Here is an 18,200-nt window from a genome sequence, read left to right on the forward strand (position 1 = left end):
TCTACTAGCTCTGAAATCTTGAAGGGCAGAGTGACTAGAAACAATCAGTTCAGTTCACTACCTACAGGTCACACTTCTTTTGATAAACAACTGACTTATTAAACAAAGCAGTTCTTGCATTAAAACTTTTTTCCCCTCCTCATGTACCCATCACGTTGAAGGTAGTTTTATTTAACTCATAAAAAAGTGCTGGTTTTGTGCAGTTGTAACCGAATTCCAGTTTCCAGCCAAATACAGCTGGACACAAATCACCAGTAAAATATTAATCATCTAGTAAATAAGAAATGCTTCATTCTCCATTTTCTAACACAAGAAAAAAGTACAAAGAATCTAAATGTATGTTAACTAATTGCTCAAATAAATGTGTATAGATATAGTGTAACCTGCCAGTTAGCAAAAACAAGTACTAAATTTAATATAAAGGCTACATTTAATAATGTATCAACAGGTTTTAATGGGTACCAACCAATGAAAATCAACCTTTTTTTAGGACAATAACTAAAAAGTTAAAATGCAAAGTGAGATTAAAACTGATCAGTAAAATCAAGGTTTCAGTGATTTCAATTACTTTTATTTTAATTAGCAAAAACAACGAGGAGTCCTTGTGGCACTTTAGAGACTAATAAATTTATTTGGGCCACCTTTGGTGGCCTAAAACCCACTTCATCAGATGCATGGAGTGGAACATACAGTAGGGAGGTATAAATACACAGCATATGAAAAGATGGGAGTTGCCTTACCAAGTGTGGGGGGGGGGGGTCAGTGCTAACGAGCCAATTGGAAAAGAGAGACAGAGATGGGGCAATTTCCACAGATATACACTCAGTGGGACCCATGTCAATCAGTCCAGGATTAAAGAAGTCCCAGCAGGTTTCTAAAACCCTCCAAGCGGCTCAATTTCCTACAGATGTATATTTCCCTTTTGAGAACTATAGACTAGAATATAACAGACCACTTCAAGGTGGTATAGAACTAACCCCAGGCCTCTTAGTGCTTCAGATCATTGGGGAAGTAACATGTGTCAACACAGTGTTTCAACTTTATATAATGTATTAAGTGAACAAAATAAAGCTAAGTTGAAGAGGAAATAAGCACATTAATAAGAGAATAATAAAGAAGTCCAGTTAATAACAGAATGATTCATAATAATGTGAATCAACCATTAATTATTAGCTGAATAAGATCAATATATCAGACCATTCCCATGTGGACTCTACCAATCTGGCAGGCAGCAGTTCATTTATCTATCAGCCCAGGCAATAGGGAATTTTGCCAGTTAGGTCTAAGCTTGTATTCCAGCCAAAGGCTTGATACAGAAGAGAAGGAACCAACCCTCAAGACACAACTAATGTGTGGACCATAATTTAAAATGCTAGCATTGAGCTGTTTTTGCCCAGATTTCGTGTTTAGATGATCCCCTTATTCACTGAGTGAGCAGCATCGGACCCAGGAAGCTCAGCCACTGAGCAGAGAGAGAAAGCAAGCAGCCTCCCCTCCCTTAGCAATACACAGAGCCCTCTGATAACAACTCTGTATTGCTGTGGGATTTTAAAAGCTGCTGTGCCCCACCACAGAGGTGGCTGCATTAGGGATCCCTGAGTAGCAGTGGCTGTTAACCAGCTGCCATACCCCACTTCAGAGCTACTTGCCCACCAGTTACCACAGATCTTCTCTTTCTGCAAGCCACCAGTTGTTTATCTCTGTTTTCCCGGTCACCGACCCCTGCTCTGGGCTCCCCTGCAGTCTGGACCTTATCTCCTCCTCCTTATCACCGAGCCCAGTGGGGTTGGTTCTCTCGGGATAAATAATCCTCCAGTGACTGCTCCCTGGCTGTTATTCCAGCATCAGAAGACTCCTGAGGTCTCCCATTCCCTTTCAGGTTGAGCTGTGAAACACACACAGAGAGGTGCAACCTGCAACTGGGGAACTAGGAAGGTGAGTGTTTGATTTCCACCAGCTCTTAGACAGGCACCCTAGGTCCAAACGGTTTAATGACATCTCAGAAAATCTGAAACTGGAATCTCTCTCTTCCCCTCCCAAAGCAATTCCCCCTCCCCCTTACACAGCCTTTCAAGCTGCTTTAAGGGATGGGAATAGAATAGTTTCTAAATCCCAGCTCCCTTGCTCTACCCTACTAGACTCCACTCCCACCCAAGAGCTAGAACCCAGGAATCTGGGCTTCCAGCCTCCCCCCATCTCCAATCCACTACCCCACACTCCATTCCCCAAACCAGGATTAGAACCCAGGAGTCCTGTCTCCCAAACCCCCCTGCTCTAACCCATTAGACTCCCCTCCCCAAGCTGTGATAGAATTCAGGAGTCCTGATTTATATTCCCCTTACCTGTAACCTCAACACCAAACCATCCTCCCTCTCTGCCCAAAGCTAGGGTTTAAGTCACAATACGGATACCTATGCTGTATACTGGGAGTCAGGACTTGTGGTTTCTATCCCTGGCTTTGGGAGGGGAGTGAGGTAGAGTGGAGTGGTTAAAGAAGGGGGGCTGGGTGTTCAGAACTCCTGGGTCCTATCCCCGGCTCTAGGCCAGCACAGGTCTACTATAGGATCCAAAGGGTATGTTCATCCCAAAAGTGCATCAGCCCTGCTCTAGTAGACATCGCCTCTGCATGGGTGAAGGGATTTCAGACTCCCTGGCTCATTCTCTCTCTATGCTCTCTCATTTTCACTGTGCTGGCTTGGGGGGTGAGGGCTCCAGCTGAGGGTGTGGGCTCCAAGGTGGGGCCAGGGATAATAGATTTGAGGTGCAGGAGCTGGGATCGAGGGGTTTGGAGGGCGGGAGGGGGATCAGGGCTGGGGCAGAGGGTTGGGGCCCAGGAGGGGGTTGGGGTGAAGGCTCCAGGCAGCGCTTACCTCAAGCAGCTCCCAGAAGCAGCGGCACATCCGGCTCCTAAGTGGAGGAGTGGCCAAGCAGCTCTACGCACTGCCCTGTCCACAGGCACCGCCCCCACAGCTCCCATTGGCCATGGTTCCTGGCCAATGGGAGCTGCGGGAGCGGCACTTGGGGCTGGGGCAGTGTCCGGAGCCCCCGGCTGCCCCTACGAATAGGAGCTGGAGCAGGGACATGCTGCTGCTTCCTGGGAGCCATGCAGCGTGGAAGCTAGCAGGGAGCCTGCCAGCCCTGTTGTGCGTTGCCACCAACTGGACAGTCAACGACCCAGTCAACGATGCTGACCGGAGCCGCCAGGATCCCTTTTCAACTGGTCAAAAACCGAACACCTGGTCACCCAACGCTTCCCTGATGTGAAAGGGCCTCTCCCCTGTATCAGGGAGCTGGGTAAAGGCTGGAGCCAAGCTGTGAGTGTAGCAGAGACCTGGAGTTACTGACTGGGGGAGGGGTGTTTGTTAAAGGGGATCAGGGATAGTTAAGGGGACTCCTGCCCTAAATTCCCTCTAAGCTGTGCGGCCGCACGGCCGTGCAGCAGCCTATTAAGCGTCGCACAGGCGCTCAGGGCTGTGGTGTAGAGAGATGCCTCTCCCCCAGCCCCAACCCAGCCCTGCCCCGGACCTGACACAGCCGGGGAAGAGGCACCCCTCCCCTGGCCTCAACCCAGCCCCAGCCTTGCCAGCAAGTTAAAGAAGTATGGGCTGGATGAACGGACTATACGGTGGATATAAAACTGGCTAGATCGTCGGGCTCAACAGGTAGTGCTCAATGGCTCCATGTCTAGTTGGCAGCTGGTATCAAGCAGAGAGCCCCAAGAGTCGGTCCTGGGGCAGGTTTTGTTCAATATCTTCATTAATGATCTGGAGGATGGTGTGGATTGCACCCTCAGCAAGTTTGCAGATGACACTAAACTGGGAGGAGCGGTAGATACGCTGGAGGGTAGGGATAGGATACAGAGGACCCTAGACAAATTAGAGGATTGGGCCAAAAGAAATCTGATGAGGTTCAACAAGGACAAGTGCAGAGTCCTGCACGTAGGACAGAAGAATCCCATGCACTGCTACGGACTAGGGATTGAATGGCTAGGCAGCAGTTCTGCAGAAAAGGACCTAGGCATTACAGTGGACGAGAACCTGGATATGAGTCAACAGTGTGCCCTTGTTGCCAAGAAGGCTAACAGCATTTTGGGCTGTATAAGTAGGGGCATTGCCAGCAGATTGAGGGATGTGATCATTGCCCTCTATTCGACATTGGGGAGGCCTAATCTGGAGTACTGTGTCCAGTTTGGGTCCCACACTACAAGAAGGATGTGGAAAAATTGGAAAGAGTCCAATGGAGGGCAACAAAAATTATTAGGGGACTGGAGCACATGACTTATGAGGAAAGGCTGCAGGAACTGGGATTGTTTAGTCTGCAGAAGAGAAGAATGAGGGGGGATTTGATAGCTGCTTTCAACTACCTGAAAGGGGGTTCCAAAGAGGATGGCTCTAGACTGTTCTCAGTGGTACCAGATGACAGAACAAGGAGTAATGGTCTCAAGTTGCAGTGGGGGAGGTTTAGGTTGGATATTAGGAAAAACTTTTTCACTAGGAGGGTGGTGAAGCACTGGAATGGGTTACCTAGGGAGGTGGTGGAATCCCCTTCCTTAGAGGTTTTCAAGGTCAGGCTTGACAAAGCCATGGCTGGGATAATTTAGTTGGGGATTGGTCCTGCTTTGAGCAGGAGGTTGGACTAGATGACCTCCTGAGGTCCCTTCCAACCCTGATATTCTATGATTCTATCACCTGCTGCGGCCAGGGGAGAGGTGCCTCTCCCCTGGCCCCAACCCAGCCCAGCCCCTGACCTGCTGTGGAGGGGAAGAGGCACCTATCTCGTGGCTCCAGTCCCAGAGCTGATGCAGCAGGGAGAGGCGCCTTAGCCCCCCAGCCCAGGTGCTGCTGTGGGGAGAGAGAGCTGGGGGGAGTCTTCTCTTCCCGCCGTAGCCTGCACCCCAAGCCCCTCATCCCCGACCCCACCCCAGAGCCCGCACTCCCAGACAGAACCCTCACCCCCCCCGCACCCTAACCCTCTGCCCCAGCCCTGAGCCCACTCCTACACTCGGAACCCCTCAGCCCCACACCCCCCATCTGTGCACCAATATGGAGGTGAGGTGTCACACGTCACCTCCATATTGGTGCACATAACAAAATTCATTCTGCACATGCATGGGAAAAATTAGAGGGAACACTGCTGAGGCCTGCCTATAGCGGCCTCTTCTCTGGGGGATGCACCAGGACTTCTAATGTAGCATCCCAAGACAGACTTGCTAAGTGTCACACCTGCTGTTGGTCTGTCCCGTAGGGTTGTTAAAAATGTCACACTTTGTTTGAGAGACAAGGTGGGAGAGGTAATATCCCTTATTGGACCAAGTTCTGATGGGGCAAGAGCAGGGATTTCCTCCCCCCCACCCCACCCCACCCGCACCATGGTCAACTAGCGCAGTGTTGCCAATTTAGTTGTTTTCCAACTAGATCTAGGTGTTTTAAAACTTTTCTAGTTGGAAAAAAATTCCATGTAGTCGTTGGTTGGAAATTTGAATTGAAATTGACACATTAATATGCACTTTAAAGGCATATACATGATCAACTATTTGTGTCTGAAAAAAGCATAATAGGTTTGAAAAGTAAGAACACAGACAAACTTCCGCACACAGCTGTCAGCACGTTCATTTTGGAGATGTTGGCCCACCTCATAATTTCAAATGAAGATTTCTAAACACCAATAAATCATCAGAAATTCAAACGCTGATGTTTACTGGTATTTTATAATGTTTAAAATGGGGGGCTGGGAGTTAGCGCCGAATCGCCTTGCCCATGAAAACGTACAGCCCATCTTCACCCTCACGGTCTCACCCCTCGGCCCTCACCCCCCTGGAAATTCAAACACCCCCTCTAATTACAATTCTCAGGGGAAAACACAGAGAGAGACAAGCTTTTGAGCTCCACAGAACTCTTCTTCAGGGCTGGGAGAGGATCTCACAGCTAAATGCAAATTGGAACAGATTATTTAGCATATGCAGTTAACCCATATTGTAAGGGACCATTGAAGGTAGAGTGGCCTTATAACACCTCATAGGACAAAAGGGGAGTTGGTGGGTTACAGACTGTTGTAATAAGCCATAAATCCAGTGTGTCTGGTCAGTCCATGATTTTTAGTGTCTAGCAGAGTAATGAATTTAAGCTCCCAGGCTTGTCTTTTGGTAGTTTTGTTCAGGTTTCCTTTGAGGAGGAGGACTGATAGGACACCTGGGGAAGTCAATTATTTTTTGTCAAGGTCCAAATTTCTTGGTCAAGCAAGGGATAGTCAAGGTCCAGACTCCAGAGAAAACAATAAAACAACAACAGCAATAATGATAAAAAGTAAATAAAAAGATTTCAGGATCCATTTTAAAGCATCTGGTGGTCTGGATTTGACCTGCAGTCTGCCTATTAACTACCCCTGGGTCAGACATACAGTGATCACTTTGTGACAAGGGTTCACCCACAGGTGATAATTGGGACTGACAAAGCTACAGCTACATTGCATACACCTGGTTTGAGGGAGACAGACTCCTTCACACTCTGCCCAGTAGCGGAGGGGAAAGGTGCACTCAGTTACAGAGTAAGGAACTTTAATCCTACTTCTTCTACACAATGCTCTTAACGCTCCTCTGAGCATCACAGCCCTGGTTCACCAATTCCTCCCACCCCAACTTTAGGGGAGCTATAAAGTAGCATTTGCCCATTTCCCCCCCCCCCCAGTTATGTTAGCTATAACTAGACATCTGTCAGGTGGGGGATTCCAAGGGTTGGAAGAGGGGTTCCCAGGTCCTATCCACCAATACTCCCTCCAGAGTTAGTCCCTGGAACAAGCACCACACTTAACAACAGCGCGGCACTGTTACCAAAGCCAGGAGCAGAGCCAGGTCAGGATCTCTAGTGGGGGTTACACAGATTTGGCACAGCATACAGTCAACCGGCTCTACTCTCCCACACATTCCTCACCCTTTAGCCAGTAGCTACTAGATATAGTGTTTGACTGGCACTTCCCCCAGCCAATCAGGTTTGTACAGAGTAGCTGGTGGAGAAGAGACAGGAAGGGGCTGTTTCGCAAGCACAGCACAAATTCACATCAAGGAGAGCTAGGAAAAGAACTCAGGTCCCTACGAGAACCAAATATCCACTATTTTGCAACAACACCTTTAATCGGAAAGAGGCCACATTATCTGCTTTCTCTGCTAACACAAGGTGGCTCTTTTTGTCCAGGGGTAGTGTCCCTCTGGATCTCCTGGGACCAAACCAACCTGACCTATCCAGAACAAAATCTGCTGGTTTCTGTGCCATGCTGTGCCCAACACAGGGCTAAACCATTCTTCTTCTGTCAATATGCTCATTGGGTTAGTTGGAGTTGTATTGATACAGGGATTAGTTGCAGTAAGTGGCCAGAGCTTGCCCTGGCATCAGAGAAGAGCCAGGGCTGCAGTTAGAGGGATTCCCCTTTTATAATTAGGGTGATGCAGTGTCCCTATAGACACTGCCTTACTTACACCCCCTCCTGTGGCTGCCATCCTTGTCAGTTTCAGGGCTGTCTCTGGCTCAGAGCAACAGCTGGGACTCACAGCTGGAGCTCTGAAATTTACAAGAATGTCAATTTCACGCTGGTAGGTTCCCTGCTGTGAAATTGAGCCTGTGGTGGGCTCACAGCTGCCCCAGCCAGCTGTCAGCTAGGCACTGGAGGCTCCCCACCTTCTGAAGCTGGTGCAGAGCTCAATTTCACAGCAGTGAAATAGACATCCTTGTCAGTTTCACAGTTCCAGCTGTGAGTCCCCCACTGCTGCTCTGAGCAGAAGGCAGCTGGAAAATTCACTGCTGGTAGGCTCCCTGCTGTGAAATCAAGCCTGTGCAGGGGGTTGCCAGGGAGCTCCAGCTGTGAGCCCTGTGTGCTTGTCAGTGTCCCACAATGCTCCACTTCAGCTAGTGTAAGCGTTCCTGGTGAGGATGTGCGCCACCAGCAGAAGGAGGGTAGTACAGACACCCAGAGCCCATTGAATTATTGCGGAAGCTGTAGATCGACCAAAATTAAGTTGAGCTAATTTTGTAGTGTAGACAATACCCCAAGTGTGCATGAGGATTTTTTAAAAAAAACTCACGGAGTTGCAGGGCTGCTATTATGGCTGTGAGAGGCACCTCCCCAAGCTGACGCTTCACTAGGTGTGTTGGGAAGGTGGAGGAATATTAAAAACATGTCACCCCTGTGATGGGTTGGATCACAGAAACCCCCTGGGGGCTGCCACCTGATGTGCCAAGACTACTTCTGCTCCTGCTTTCCTGCCCTGGCAGCTTAGGACTTCCTGCCTGGTTTGAGCCAGACCCTGCTAGCCTGCTGCAAACCTAGACCCAGGTCTGCACCACGTCCCCTAACAGCTGTAGGCTTAACTGAAAGCAGTTTACAGAAGTGTGCCTGTCTTTAACACTCAGATGCCCAACTCCCAATGGGGTCCAAACCCCAAATAAATCCATTTTACCCTGTATAAAGCTTATACAGGATAAACTCATGAATTGTTTGCTCTCTATAACACTGACAGAGAGATATGCACAGCTGTTTCCCCACCCCCCCAGGTATTAATACATACTCTGTGTTAATTAATAAGTAAAAAGTGATTTTATTAAATACAGAAATAGGATTTAAGTGGTTCCAAGTAGTAACAGACAGAACAAAGTGAATTACCAAGCAAAATAAAATAGAACACACAAGTCTATGTCTAATCAAATGGAATACAGATAAAATCTCACCCTTAGAGATGTTTCAATAAGTTTCTTTCACAGACTGGAACCTTCCTAGTTTGGCACAATCCTTTCCCCGGTACAGCCTTTGTTCCAGCTCAGGTGGTAGCTAGGGGGTTCCTCATGGTGGCTGCCTCTCTTGTTCTGTTCCACCCCCTTATATGATTTTGGCACAAGGCGGGAATCTTTTGTCTCTCTGGGTCCCCCCTCCCGCTTCAAATGGAAAAGCACCAGGTTTAAGATGGATTCCAGTTCGAGTGACATGATCACATGTCACTGTAAGACTTCATTACCCACTTGCCAGCCCACATGTATTCAGGAAGACTTACAAGTGAAATAGAGCCTTCTACAGACAATAGTTCTGGTTAATGGGAGCCTTCAAGATTCCAAAACACCATTAATGGCCCACACTTTGATAATTACAATAGGCCCTCCAAGTTATATTTTATATTTCTAGTTTCAGATACAAGAGTGATACATTTATACAAATAGGATGACCACACTCAGTAGATTATAAGCTTTGTAATGATACCTTACAAGAGACCTTTTGCATGAATCATATTCCAGTTACATTATAGTCACACTCATTAGCATATTTTAATAAAATCATATAGAGTGAGTCACAACCCCTTTCTGACATCCCTCTTGCTGACTGTTAGTGCCCACCAGATGCCCACATCTGCACTAGTATTCACACACTGCCATGCACCATTCCTGCCCTCTTTCTGTGCATCTCTCCCAGTTTCCCTGGGGGTGGTTTAGGCTAACCGAAAGTGGTGGCTCACAGGGAATCCCTAGAACAAGGAGGAACGGATAGGACATCTGTCAAGTCCTTGCCAGTTTGTCTGCAGTTGGCAAAGTGGATGTGCCTCTCGCTAGTTCACATTAGCTAAATTTGGCCTATATACCACTCCCTCCTGCCTCCTGGGCTAAGGGGTGGTGGTGGGGCTGGGAGGAATGCCTGCTCCAGTTGGAGACAGCAAGGGATGGGGAGTGGAGATCTGGAGTTCCTTCCTCAGATCTGCACCATGGCAAGCTCAGAGAGGTTATGGAGTGGCCCTTTAATCTCGATGAGGGGGGTCTCCGCTGAATGAGAACCCCCTCTGGAGATGGTACAGCCTCAGGCAATAGGTCATGGCAGAGGGTGCTCCCAATCACTCCCCTCTTCCAGTCTCAGGGTGAGGGTTATGTGCAGAGGTGCTGATTTCCCCAGTCCCCGGGGGGTGCTCAACCCCTGCTCTGCCCCAGGCCCTGCCCCCACTCCACTCCTTCCCCCAGCCCTGCCTCTTCCCACCCCCACCCCATTCCACTCCCTCCCCTGCCTCTTCCTGCCCCTGCTCCTCCCCATCCCATGCCTCCTGCAGGCTGCTGAACAGCTGATCACGGTGGGCGGGAGGTGCTGGGAGGGAGTGGGAGGAGCTGATTGATGGGGCCTGCCAGCAGGCCAAAGGGCTGGGGTGGGAGACGCTGATCTGCGGGGCTCCTGGTAGGTGCTGAGCATCCACTATTTTTTTTCCTGTGGATGCTCCAGCCCCAGAGCACCCACAGAGTTGGCACCTATGGCTATGTGCCGGGTGCGCTGGTTCCCAGGGTTTAGCACAGCTCCAGCACGCATTGCCTAGTGCTCCCTGGCAGAAATTCAGGGAGTGTATCCCAGTAGAGAACAAACTCTCCTGCATGACCGTGCTGGTGCCATTTTCAATGTTATAGAATTTAAGGCCACTAGATCACCCAGTCCATCCTCCTGTATATCACAGGCCACCAGCACCCTCACATCGACCCCAGCAACTAGGATGGCCTGGTGTCTGGTTTGTAATCAGAAAATCTGGTCAAAAAGGGGACCTGACAGTGTCCAGTCACTGTGGGCAGGGGAGGCAGGGAGGTGCTGACTCATCACCCGCGCCAGCCCCTACTCAGCCAGGGCTGCCTCCTGCCTGCATCCAGTGGCTGCAGCTCTCAGCCCCTGCTCTGCAGGCGAATCTCTCCCAACCCACACAGGGATGGGAGGAGAGGGAAAAAGCAGTGAGCAATGCGGGGAGGGAGAGGGGAAAGAGGAGCGAATGGGGGGTGGGTCCTCAGAGGGAAGAAGCAGGGCAGGGGAGGTTCTAGTACTCCTCCTGGAATGTCCAGTTTTTAAATATTACGAAGTTGGCAACCCTACACAACTGAAACGAGCCCAGAGTCAAGGAGAGCCATAGGAGGCTAGACTGTTATGTGCCACAAACAGACAAGAGGAGGGGCTGACGAGCAGCAGTGCTGGAGGCATGATTTAATGGGATATACTCAGATGATCCAGGCATGCAATGGGGCAGTGTGTCCCTCCCATGTCATCCTGGCCTCATACCACCAGCCTGGCTTTATGTCTCCCAGCTAGTACTGGCCCAACAAATAACTCCCTGTGGGTGGTTTCCCTTCCAGCTTCTGCCATGCTGGGACCCCTACCTGCACTGCCCTGCCTGCTGCTGCTCCTCTCCCTGCTAGGCCCTGGTTCTGCCTCCAATGATGGCACTGTGGTGCTCACCAGCAGTGGTCCTGTCCGGGGCAAACACCTCTTAGCTGGCTCCAGCCCAGTTACCGCCTTCCTGGGCATCCCCTACGCCAAGCCCCCCGTGGGGCCCTTGCGCTTCAAGAAGCCAGTTCCCCACAAGCCTTGGAGGCATGTCCTGGAGGCCGCCAGCTATGGAAACTCCTGCCCCCAGCAAATGTTTTCTGGTTACCCTGGCAGTGCCATGTGGCTGCCTACCACACCGCTCTCAGAGGACTGCCTCTTCCTCAACCTGTGGGTGCCTAAGCCCCAGTCCCCTGCACTAGTCCCCGTCCTCGTCTGGATCCACAGCGGGGGATTCTTCATCGGCACAGCCTCCCTTGACATCTATGACGGGCGCTTCTTAGCTGCCACTGAGAGCGTCATTGTGGCCTCCATGAACTACCGGCTGGGGGCGCTGGGCTTCCTCTCGCTACCACCAGCCGCCCCAGGAAACGCCGGCCTGTGGGACCAGCGCCTGGCACTGCGCTGGCTGCAGAAGAATGCAGCCGCTTTTGGTGGGGACCCAGCACGGATGATGCTATTTGGCCAGAGCACCGGGGGAGCCTCAGTCGCCTTCCACCTCCTCTCACCGGGGAGCCGGCACCTCTTTGCCCGGGCTGCGCTGCAGAGTGGGGTCGCCAATGCACCTTGGGCTTCGCTGAGCCAAAAGGAGGCCAGGGAGAGAGCCCGGGCACTCGGCCGACTGATGGGCTGTGGCAAGGGCAGTGACGGTGCTGTGGTAGACTGTCTGAAGAGGAAAGATTCGGAGGAGTTTGTGCAACACGATTTCACCATCACAAGGAACAAAAGGCTGGTTGATTTCCCCTTCTTGCCCACGGTGGATGGGGATTTCCTCCCTGATGAGCCACGGCGGCTGCTGGAGGCCGGGCACATCCACACCAAACCCATCCTGACCGGCATCACAGCCAATGAAGGCTCCATGTTCCTGATGTTCGGCGCTCCCGGATTCAGCCTGGGGAATGACAGCCTGATCGGCTGGGAGGAGTTGGTGGAGGGGTTAAGGTTCATGGTGCCAGGATTGCCAAATCTCTCTGTCCAGGCGGCAGCGCTGAGGTACAGCCAGGAGGGGAAGGGGCGCGGCCCAGCTCAGCACCGCTGGGCCATGAACCAAGCTGCCAGCGACTACCTCTTCTTGTGCCCCATGACTGAGCTGGCCAGGCAGCTGGCGAAGGCTGGGACCCCTGCGTACATCTACTTCTTTGCACACCGCTCTTCTGGCTCGCTCTGGCCCCACTGGATGGGGGCAGTGCACACCACCGAGCTACTCTATCTCTTCGGGACCCTGGCGTCCGAGGGGGGAGCCAACCACACACACACGGAGGCCGAGGCAGCGCTCAGCCGTAGGGTGATGCAGTACTGGGCGGAGTTTGCCAGGAGTGGGTAAGGCATACCACGGCATCCTCCCCTCCCCATCTTCATAGTCACCTGCCCCCCCATGTCCCTCCCTTGCCCTCATATATTTGCCTGCCCCTTTTTCCCCCCTCTTCCCACATTCATCTGCTCCCATCACTGTCTCTCCCTGCTCTCTGACAGCACCGTCATCCTCCGAGATGAGAGCCTGGCTTTTGTCCTATTAGCAACTCTGGGAACCAGTGGCCATCTTTACTAGAGTCAGCCTCAATGCACAGTCGTGAAGGCAAGAGGGCATCCTTAACTGAGGGCATCCTGAGGTTTTGAGTCCCACAGAGATAAATGGTGATCATTTGACTAAGGGGAATCTTGTCACTTCAGCCCCACTGAGAACAGAAGAAGGCGGCCATTTTTAAAAGACAAAATTTTGGCCGTTGGCTCCTGAGTGTCCCTGGACCATAAGGAACTTTAAAAAATAAGGTTGCCCTTGGTCCAAGATGGTAGCCAAAATTTGGGCCTTGCTGAGTTGTTTATGGTAGGAAGAAAAGTTGACTGTATGAGTTGGGTATTTCTTTGGTGGAATCCTGTTGATTTACAAAGCATGTGTGCAAAGTCGTGGTGCCTGAACATAGCAGGAACAGAAAGCAGAGTTTCCTTGTTCACAATATTCAAGCATGTATCTCCAGCCAGTTCTGTGCCTCAAGAAGCTCGGACTCTGCTCCCTCTCAGGGCTATGCTACCAGGCTCTTCTCTGGCTTTTTGGTCCTGTCTGCTTCTGACACACCCTGATCCACCAATTAATACCCCAGCCCCTGAGTTTGCAATCAGTCCCAAGGAAACCCCTCTTATTCTCCCAGAGTTAGTGCTCCATTCAGGTCTTCACATGTGGCCCAGTGCCTTGGGCGGTGGCTTCTGTTGTTTGTTATCTCTAAACAAAAGGACATTTAATTGCTTCTTCACTTAACTTGAATTAATGGTGGCTAGCATACACACCAACTTCAGTGAGGTCTGTGATTGCCCATAGATTAGACACATGCTAGCACCCTCAGCATAACAACAACAACACTGTGTGTGTGAGAGAGAGAGAGACAGAGACTCTGGTGCCCTTAGTGTATGGGGATAAATTGCCCCATGTCCCTGTGTATGAGTTCCCTAGCAGCTAAGGTACATTTCCTTTCCTCTCTCCTGATCTGGCTGGCTCTTGCTGAATTCTTGCCCTAGGAGTCCCACAGGGACAGACAGAAGCAAGGGACACTGGCCCCTCTACAGTACCACGGAGCAGAACTTCTTCCACATCAGCAAGAATGAGTCTCGGGTCAAAGGGCCATTGCCCACGTGGCACTGCAGCTTCTGGGCATGTCTTGAGAGGATCTCCAGACCCAATGGTAAGTGATGGTGCAGGGAAGGGGAAAGGCATCAGCTTCACTCACTCCACCAGGGGAGAAGGAGTCCTGAGCTGCCTGATGAGGAGCTCTGAGGGTCAGAAGGGCTGGGAAGGGCAGGCTACAAGGACAATGAAGAGTTGTGGAAGAATAAAATGCAGTCACTTCTTGGGAAAGGAGGGGGTAGGTATGGCAGCTTTTTAGCAGCCACCCAGCCAACCCTGTGCAGCTGTTCAGGACAAGAGGTGATGGGGAATCTCCTATTCAGCTGAAAACACATGGAGGGGAGGAGGGGGAGGTTACAGAGCAGGCAGAATGCAATCTACAGCTGGTCAAACAAAAGGTCAGGAAAAATAATCAACTTTTGTGAGGATTTTTTTATTCAGTTTTTAATTTTCCAAAATTGCTGTAACTGGAGTATTTCAGGGAGGAAAATCTTGAATTTTTCTAAACCAAACCTTTTTTGGGGGGAACATTTCCATTTTGAAATCATATGTTTGCCCACATTTTGACCATCTCCTAGTGGAAAAGGACAGAGAGAGAGAGAGAGTGTGTGTGTGTGTGGTGGGGAAATATCCTTTTTCATTTGCCTATTTTAAAAGCCCTGCAGCACAATTTTTTTAAAAAAATCCCATTTAAAATACAGAATCGCAAGACTGTTTGAAGTCAAACTGAAAACGGGTGTAGTTTGAAACCGGTGATTCATAATTACACAGATGAAAGTTGTCATGTGGTTTCATTTAGGACAGGGGTTCTCAACCTTTTCCTTTCTGAGCCCCCACCCCCCAACATGCTATAGAAACTCCACAGCCCAGCTATGACACAATTGTTTTTCTGCATATAAAAGCCAGGACCCATGTTAGGGGGTAGCAAGCAGGACACTTGCCCAGGGCCCCACACCACAGGGGGTCCCTGTGAAGCTAAGTAGCTCAGGTTTTGGCTTCAGCCCTGGGTAGTGGGACTTTGGCTTTCTGCCCTGGGCCCTAGCGAGTCTAATGCTGGCCATGCTTGGTGGACCCTTGAAACCCGCTTCCAGCCCCCCAGGGGCCCCCGGAGCCCTGGCTGAGAACCACTGATTTCAGAAGCTCCACGGAAAGGTTAAAGTTTTGAAGTTTATGTTTGTTTGTTTTCCTCCCGAATGGGGAAAATCCCATTTTTCTGACTGGCTGTAATGGAATCACTAGAGCTGTGATGTGCCCTGACGAATGGGAAAGTGACAGGGGATCTCTGCTCAGCCTGACTGGTTTCATGCCCCCTGCGAAACATGGGACTACAGCAGCACCACACCCTCTTACCCCAACGGCTTCCACACTGCCTCCGAGAGAAGATCGCCCCCATACAGTCGTCCACCCCACCATCCTGCACCACTTGGCCTTTTCTCTCCCATCCATGTACCTTGCAGATCCAGGCCCCACCTTGCTCATATTCACAGCCCTTTGCTGCTATTAACAAGCTTGCTTTGTGTTGTGCAGGCCAACAGATCTCAGAGGCCTTGGGGGCGAATGGAGATCAGAACAAAGAAAGTCCCACGTGGGGGGAAATCTCACTATCCAGGTGAAGGAATCTTGTGGCAGGACAGAGGATGATGGCACCGCCCCCGCATCTGTCTGTTCTCAGACCCCCCAGATCCATGCTCTGCAGACCTTATTGCTAGGTACATCTGGAGAGCACCCTGCCCCCTCAACTCCCAAACCACCTGCTTCTGTCAGCAAAGGAGACCACCCTTTGGGGGAGCAGTAATATCTCTCTTATCCTCTGTATGGGGCCCATGATCACACCCACTGAGCCAGGCTCTCATATGCCCCAGAGTGCATCTGCTCCTGGACTCCAGCCCCAGGAGGAGTCAAACCCTTTCTCACACCATGACTCTCAGCAAATTGCACCCAAGAGAACTGCCATCCATTCCCCCTATCCACCACACACACACACACACACACACTCTCTCCCCCCCCCCCCGGCTGATTGGTTCATTAACAAGGACCATACCAACGAACTGGCCAACCATCCAAAGCTTTCTGCTGAACCCCAAGTGGATTAAAGAATTTTCAGCCTGGAACTACTCTCCTTCCATGTGAGATCTTTTCTAGCTAGGAGTGGGGTAGAAGTATGGGGACACACAAGGGTGGAGGGGAGACGGGATACATGCTGCTGCTGGGGTTTGATTGGGCAAGTTACAGAGTGCGACTTACACCTGGAGAGTGTTACACCTGGAGAGTGCTTAAAACATGAACAATCTGGATCCACTCCCATCAAGAACTGGGAACAGAACCCAGGTGTCCTGATTCTCTGCCACCTCTACTCTAAACACTAGATACCACTTTTCTCCCAGAGCTGGGAGCAGAACACAGGAGTCCTGACTCCCAGGCCCCACTGCTCTAACTATTAGACACCACTCCTCTCCCAGAGCTCGTGATAGCACCCAGGAGTCCTGACTCCCAGCCCTCCCACTCTAACCACTAGATCCCTCTCCCCCAGCCAGATGTGATTGTGGGATCTCAGTGCAAGCCTTAAAAGGCACTTCATTCTCAAATTTCCTGTGCTGTAAACATGAAAAAATAAGTTAGTCATACACAGGGCTTCTGTGTGTGACACACACATACACAGTGTGATTTGACCAAATTCAATTAGCTAACCTGTGGCAAAGCCAGGAAATGAGACCTAGATGAGGAGCCTTATGACCATTTGTTTTTAAACAAAGCAATCTTCCTAGAATGGTGCAGAATGAGAAAAAGTTATTAATGTATGTATTTATTGACTACATTTCCATAGTTGCTTCTGATCAATTTTGGCCATGCCCAAGTACAGGGGTGGCCAACCTGATCCTGAGAAGGAGCCAGAATTTACCAATGTACATTGCCAAAGAGCCACAGTAATACATCAGCAGCTCCACCCATCAAGTCCCCCCGCTCCCAGTGCCTCCTGCCCACCAGTAGCCCCGCCATCAGTGCCTCCCGCTCCCTCCCCGCACCTCCCGATCAGCTGTTTCCTGGCATGGAGAGGCTCTGGGGGAGAGGGGAGGGGAGGGGGAGGAACAAGGGCATGGCAGGCTCAGGGGAGGGGGTGGGAAGGGGTGGAGTGGGGGCAGGGCCTGTGGCAGAGCCAGAGGTTGAGCGGTGAGCACTCCCCAGCACAGTGGAAAGTTGGCGCCCGTAGCTCCAGCCCCGGAGTCGGTGCCTGTACAAGGAGCCGCATGTTAACTTCTGAAGAGCCGCATGTGGCTCCGGAGCCACAGGTTGGCCACTCCTGCCCAAGTAGATCAATACCATTTGTGCTGTTATGGACGTACGGACATATTACGGCAGCAGTCACCAGGAGGCACTATAGGACAATCTTAAAAGTTCTTTTCCTTAGGGTGTGGCACTGTTCAGTTTTTGAAGATGTTGTTAATTTTGCAATGTAGTTTGTGTTTGGGGAGCTGTGGCAAACAGCAAGGGAATTTAGAGTGGAGTTAAGTCAAGTTTTGGGGCAGAGGTGCTTCCCACAAACTAGGAATTAGTGTTGGGCTGAGATTTTTAAAAGCCAGGTTTGCCTGCATCCCATTTATGACCTCCTCTATTCAAGTCTGGTGTATATAGTGTAAATATACAACTCGCAATAGAACATACCCTGACTCTGTGCCATTGATTTCTCCTTCAAAGCAAAACTGACCTGCAAGGCTCTGAGATCTGCTACTGCTCGGCAGAGGGGGCTACAGCATGTAGTCAATAAATAAGATAGCTATTATCTTTACTTAGGTCAATATTTAGCAATACTCAGAGCTTCTGTTCAGCCACAGCTTCAAATGAAAGTTGCAGGTCTGGAAATCAGGATAAAGGTGTGTCAAGCTGGGGACTCAAGAAACTTGGCACCCAGAAATAACCATACCTTCTGCAGCCAGTGTGGTGTCAAAACTGCTAGAGGCATGGATTACTGCCATCTTGTGTGTAATTCCTTATCCTGGAGGACAGAGTTGGGGGAATTCACCTCACCACACCCTGCACGTGCAAAAACATCCAGTGGGTCCCCTAAAAATCAGCCCCCAGATTCAACTCGCCACCCCATCCCCTCCTCTCAGCTTTTTCCATCCTAGGAAAAACCCACCAGCAGCTCCCTGTTTGATAATCCCCTTCTTGATCCGTCTCCACTGCAGCTCTTTACCTTCCAGGGACTGGGATGATCTGGAGCAAAACGTGGCTGTTACGCTGCAGCTGGTCAGGGTGAGGAGGACAATTGGGA

The 18,200-nt window shown here is 50.6% G+C and overlaps 1 protein-coding gene and 1 pseudogene across 2 annotated transcripts in view; one reads left to right on the top strand and one right to left on the bottom strand.

The window, feature by feature from the left end:
• Nucleotides 1-18,200, bottom strand: part of LOC311530633 (C-type lectin domain family 2 member D-like) — an 839,985-nt pseudogene that overhangs the window by 508,274 nt on the left and 313,511 nt on the right. The window lies entirely within an intron of this gene.
• LOC311530557 (cholinesterase-like) lies at nucleotides 1,813-17,034 on the top strand. The gene is made up of 4 exons (XM_084647328.1): nucleotides 1,813-1,935; nucleotides 11,124-12,633; nucleotides 13,825-13,988; nucleotides 15,458-17,034. Exons 2-4 carry the CDS (start codon nucleotides 11,132-11,134, stop codon nucleotides 15,541-15,543), a joined length of 1,752 nt encoding a protein of 583 aa, XP_084503454.1. The 5' UTR covers nucleotides 1,813-1,935; nucleotides 11,124-11,131; the 3' UTR covers nucleotides 15,544-17,034.

Source organism: Lepidochelys olivacea (genome assembly GCF_965140295.1).
Source record: "Lepidochelys olivacea isolate rLepOli2 genome assembly, chromosome: 14".
Lineage (NCBI taxonomy): Eukaryota > Metazoa > Chordata > Testudines > Cheloniidae > Lepidochelys > Lepidochelys olivacea.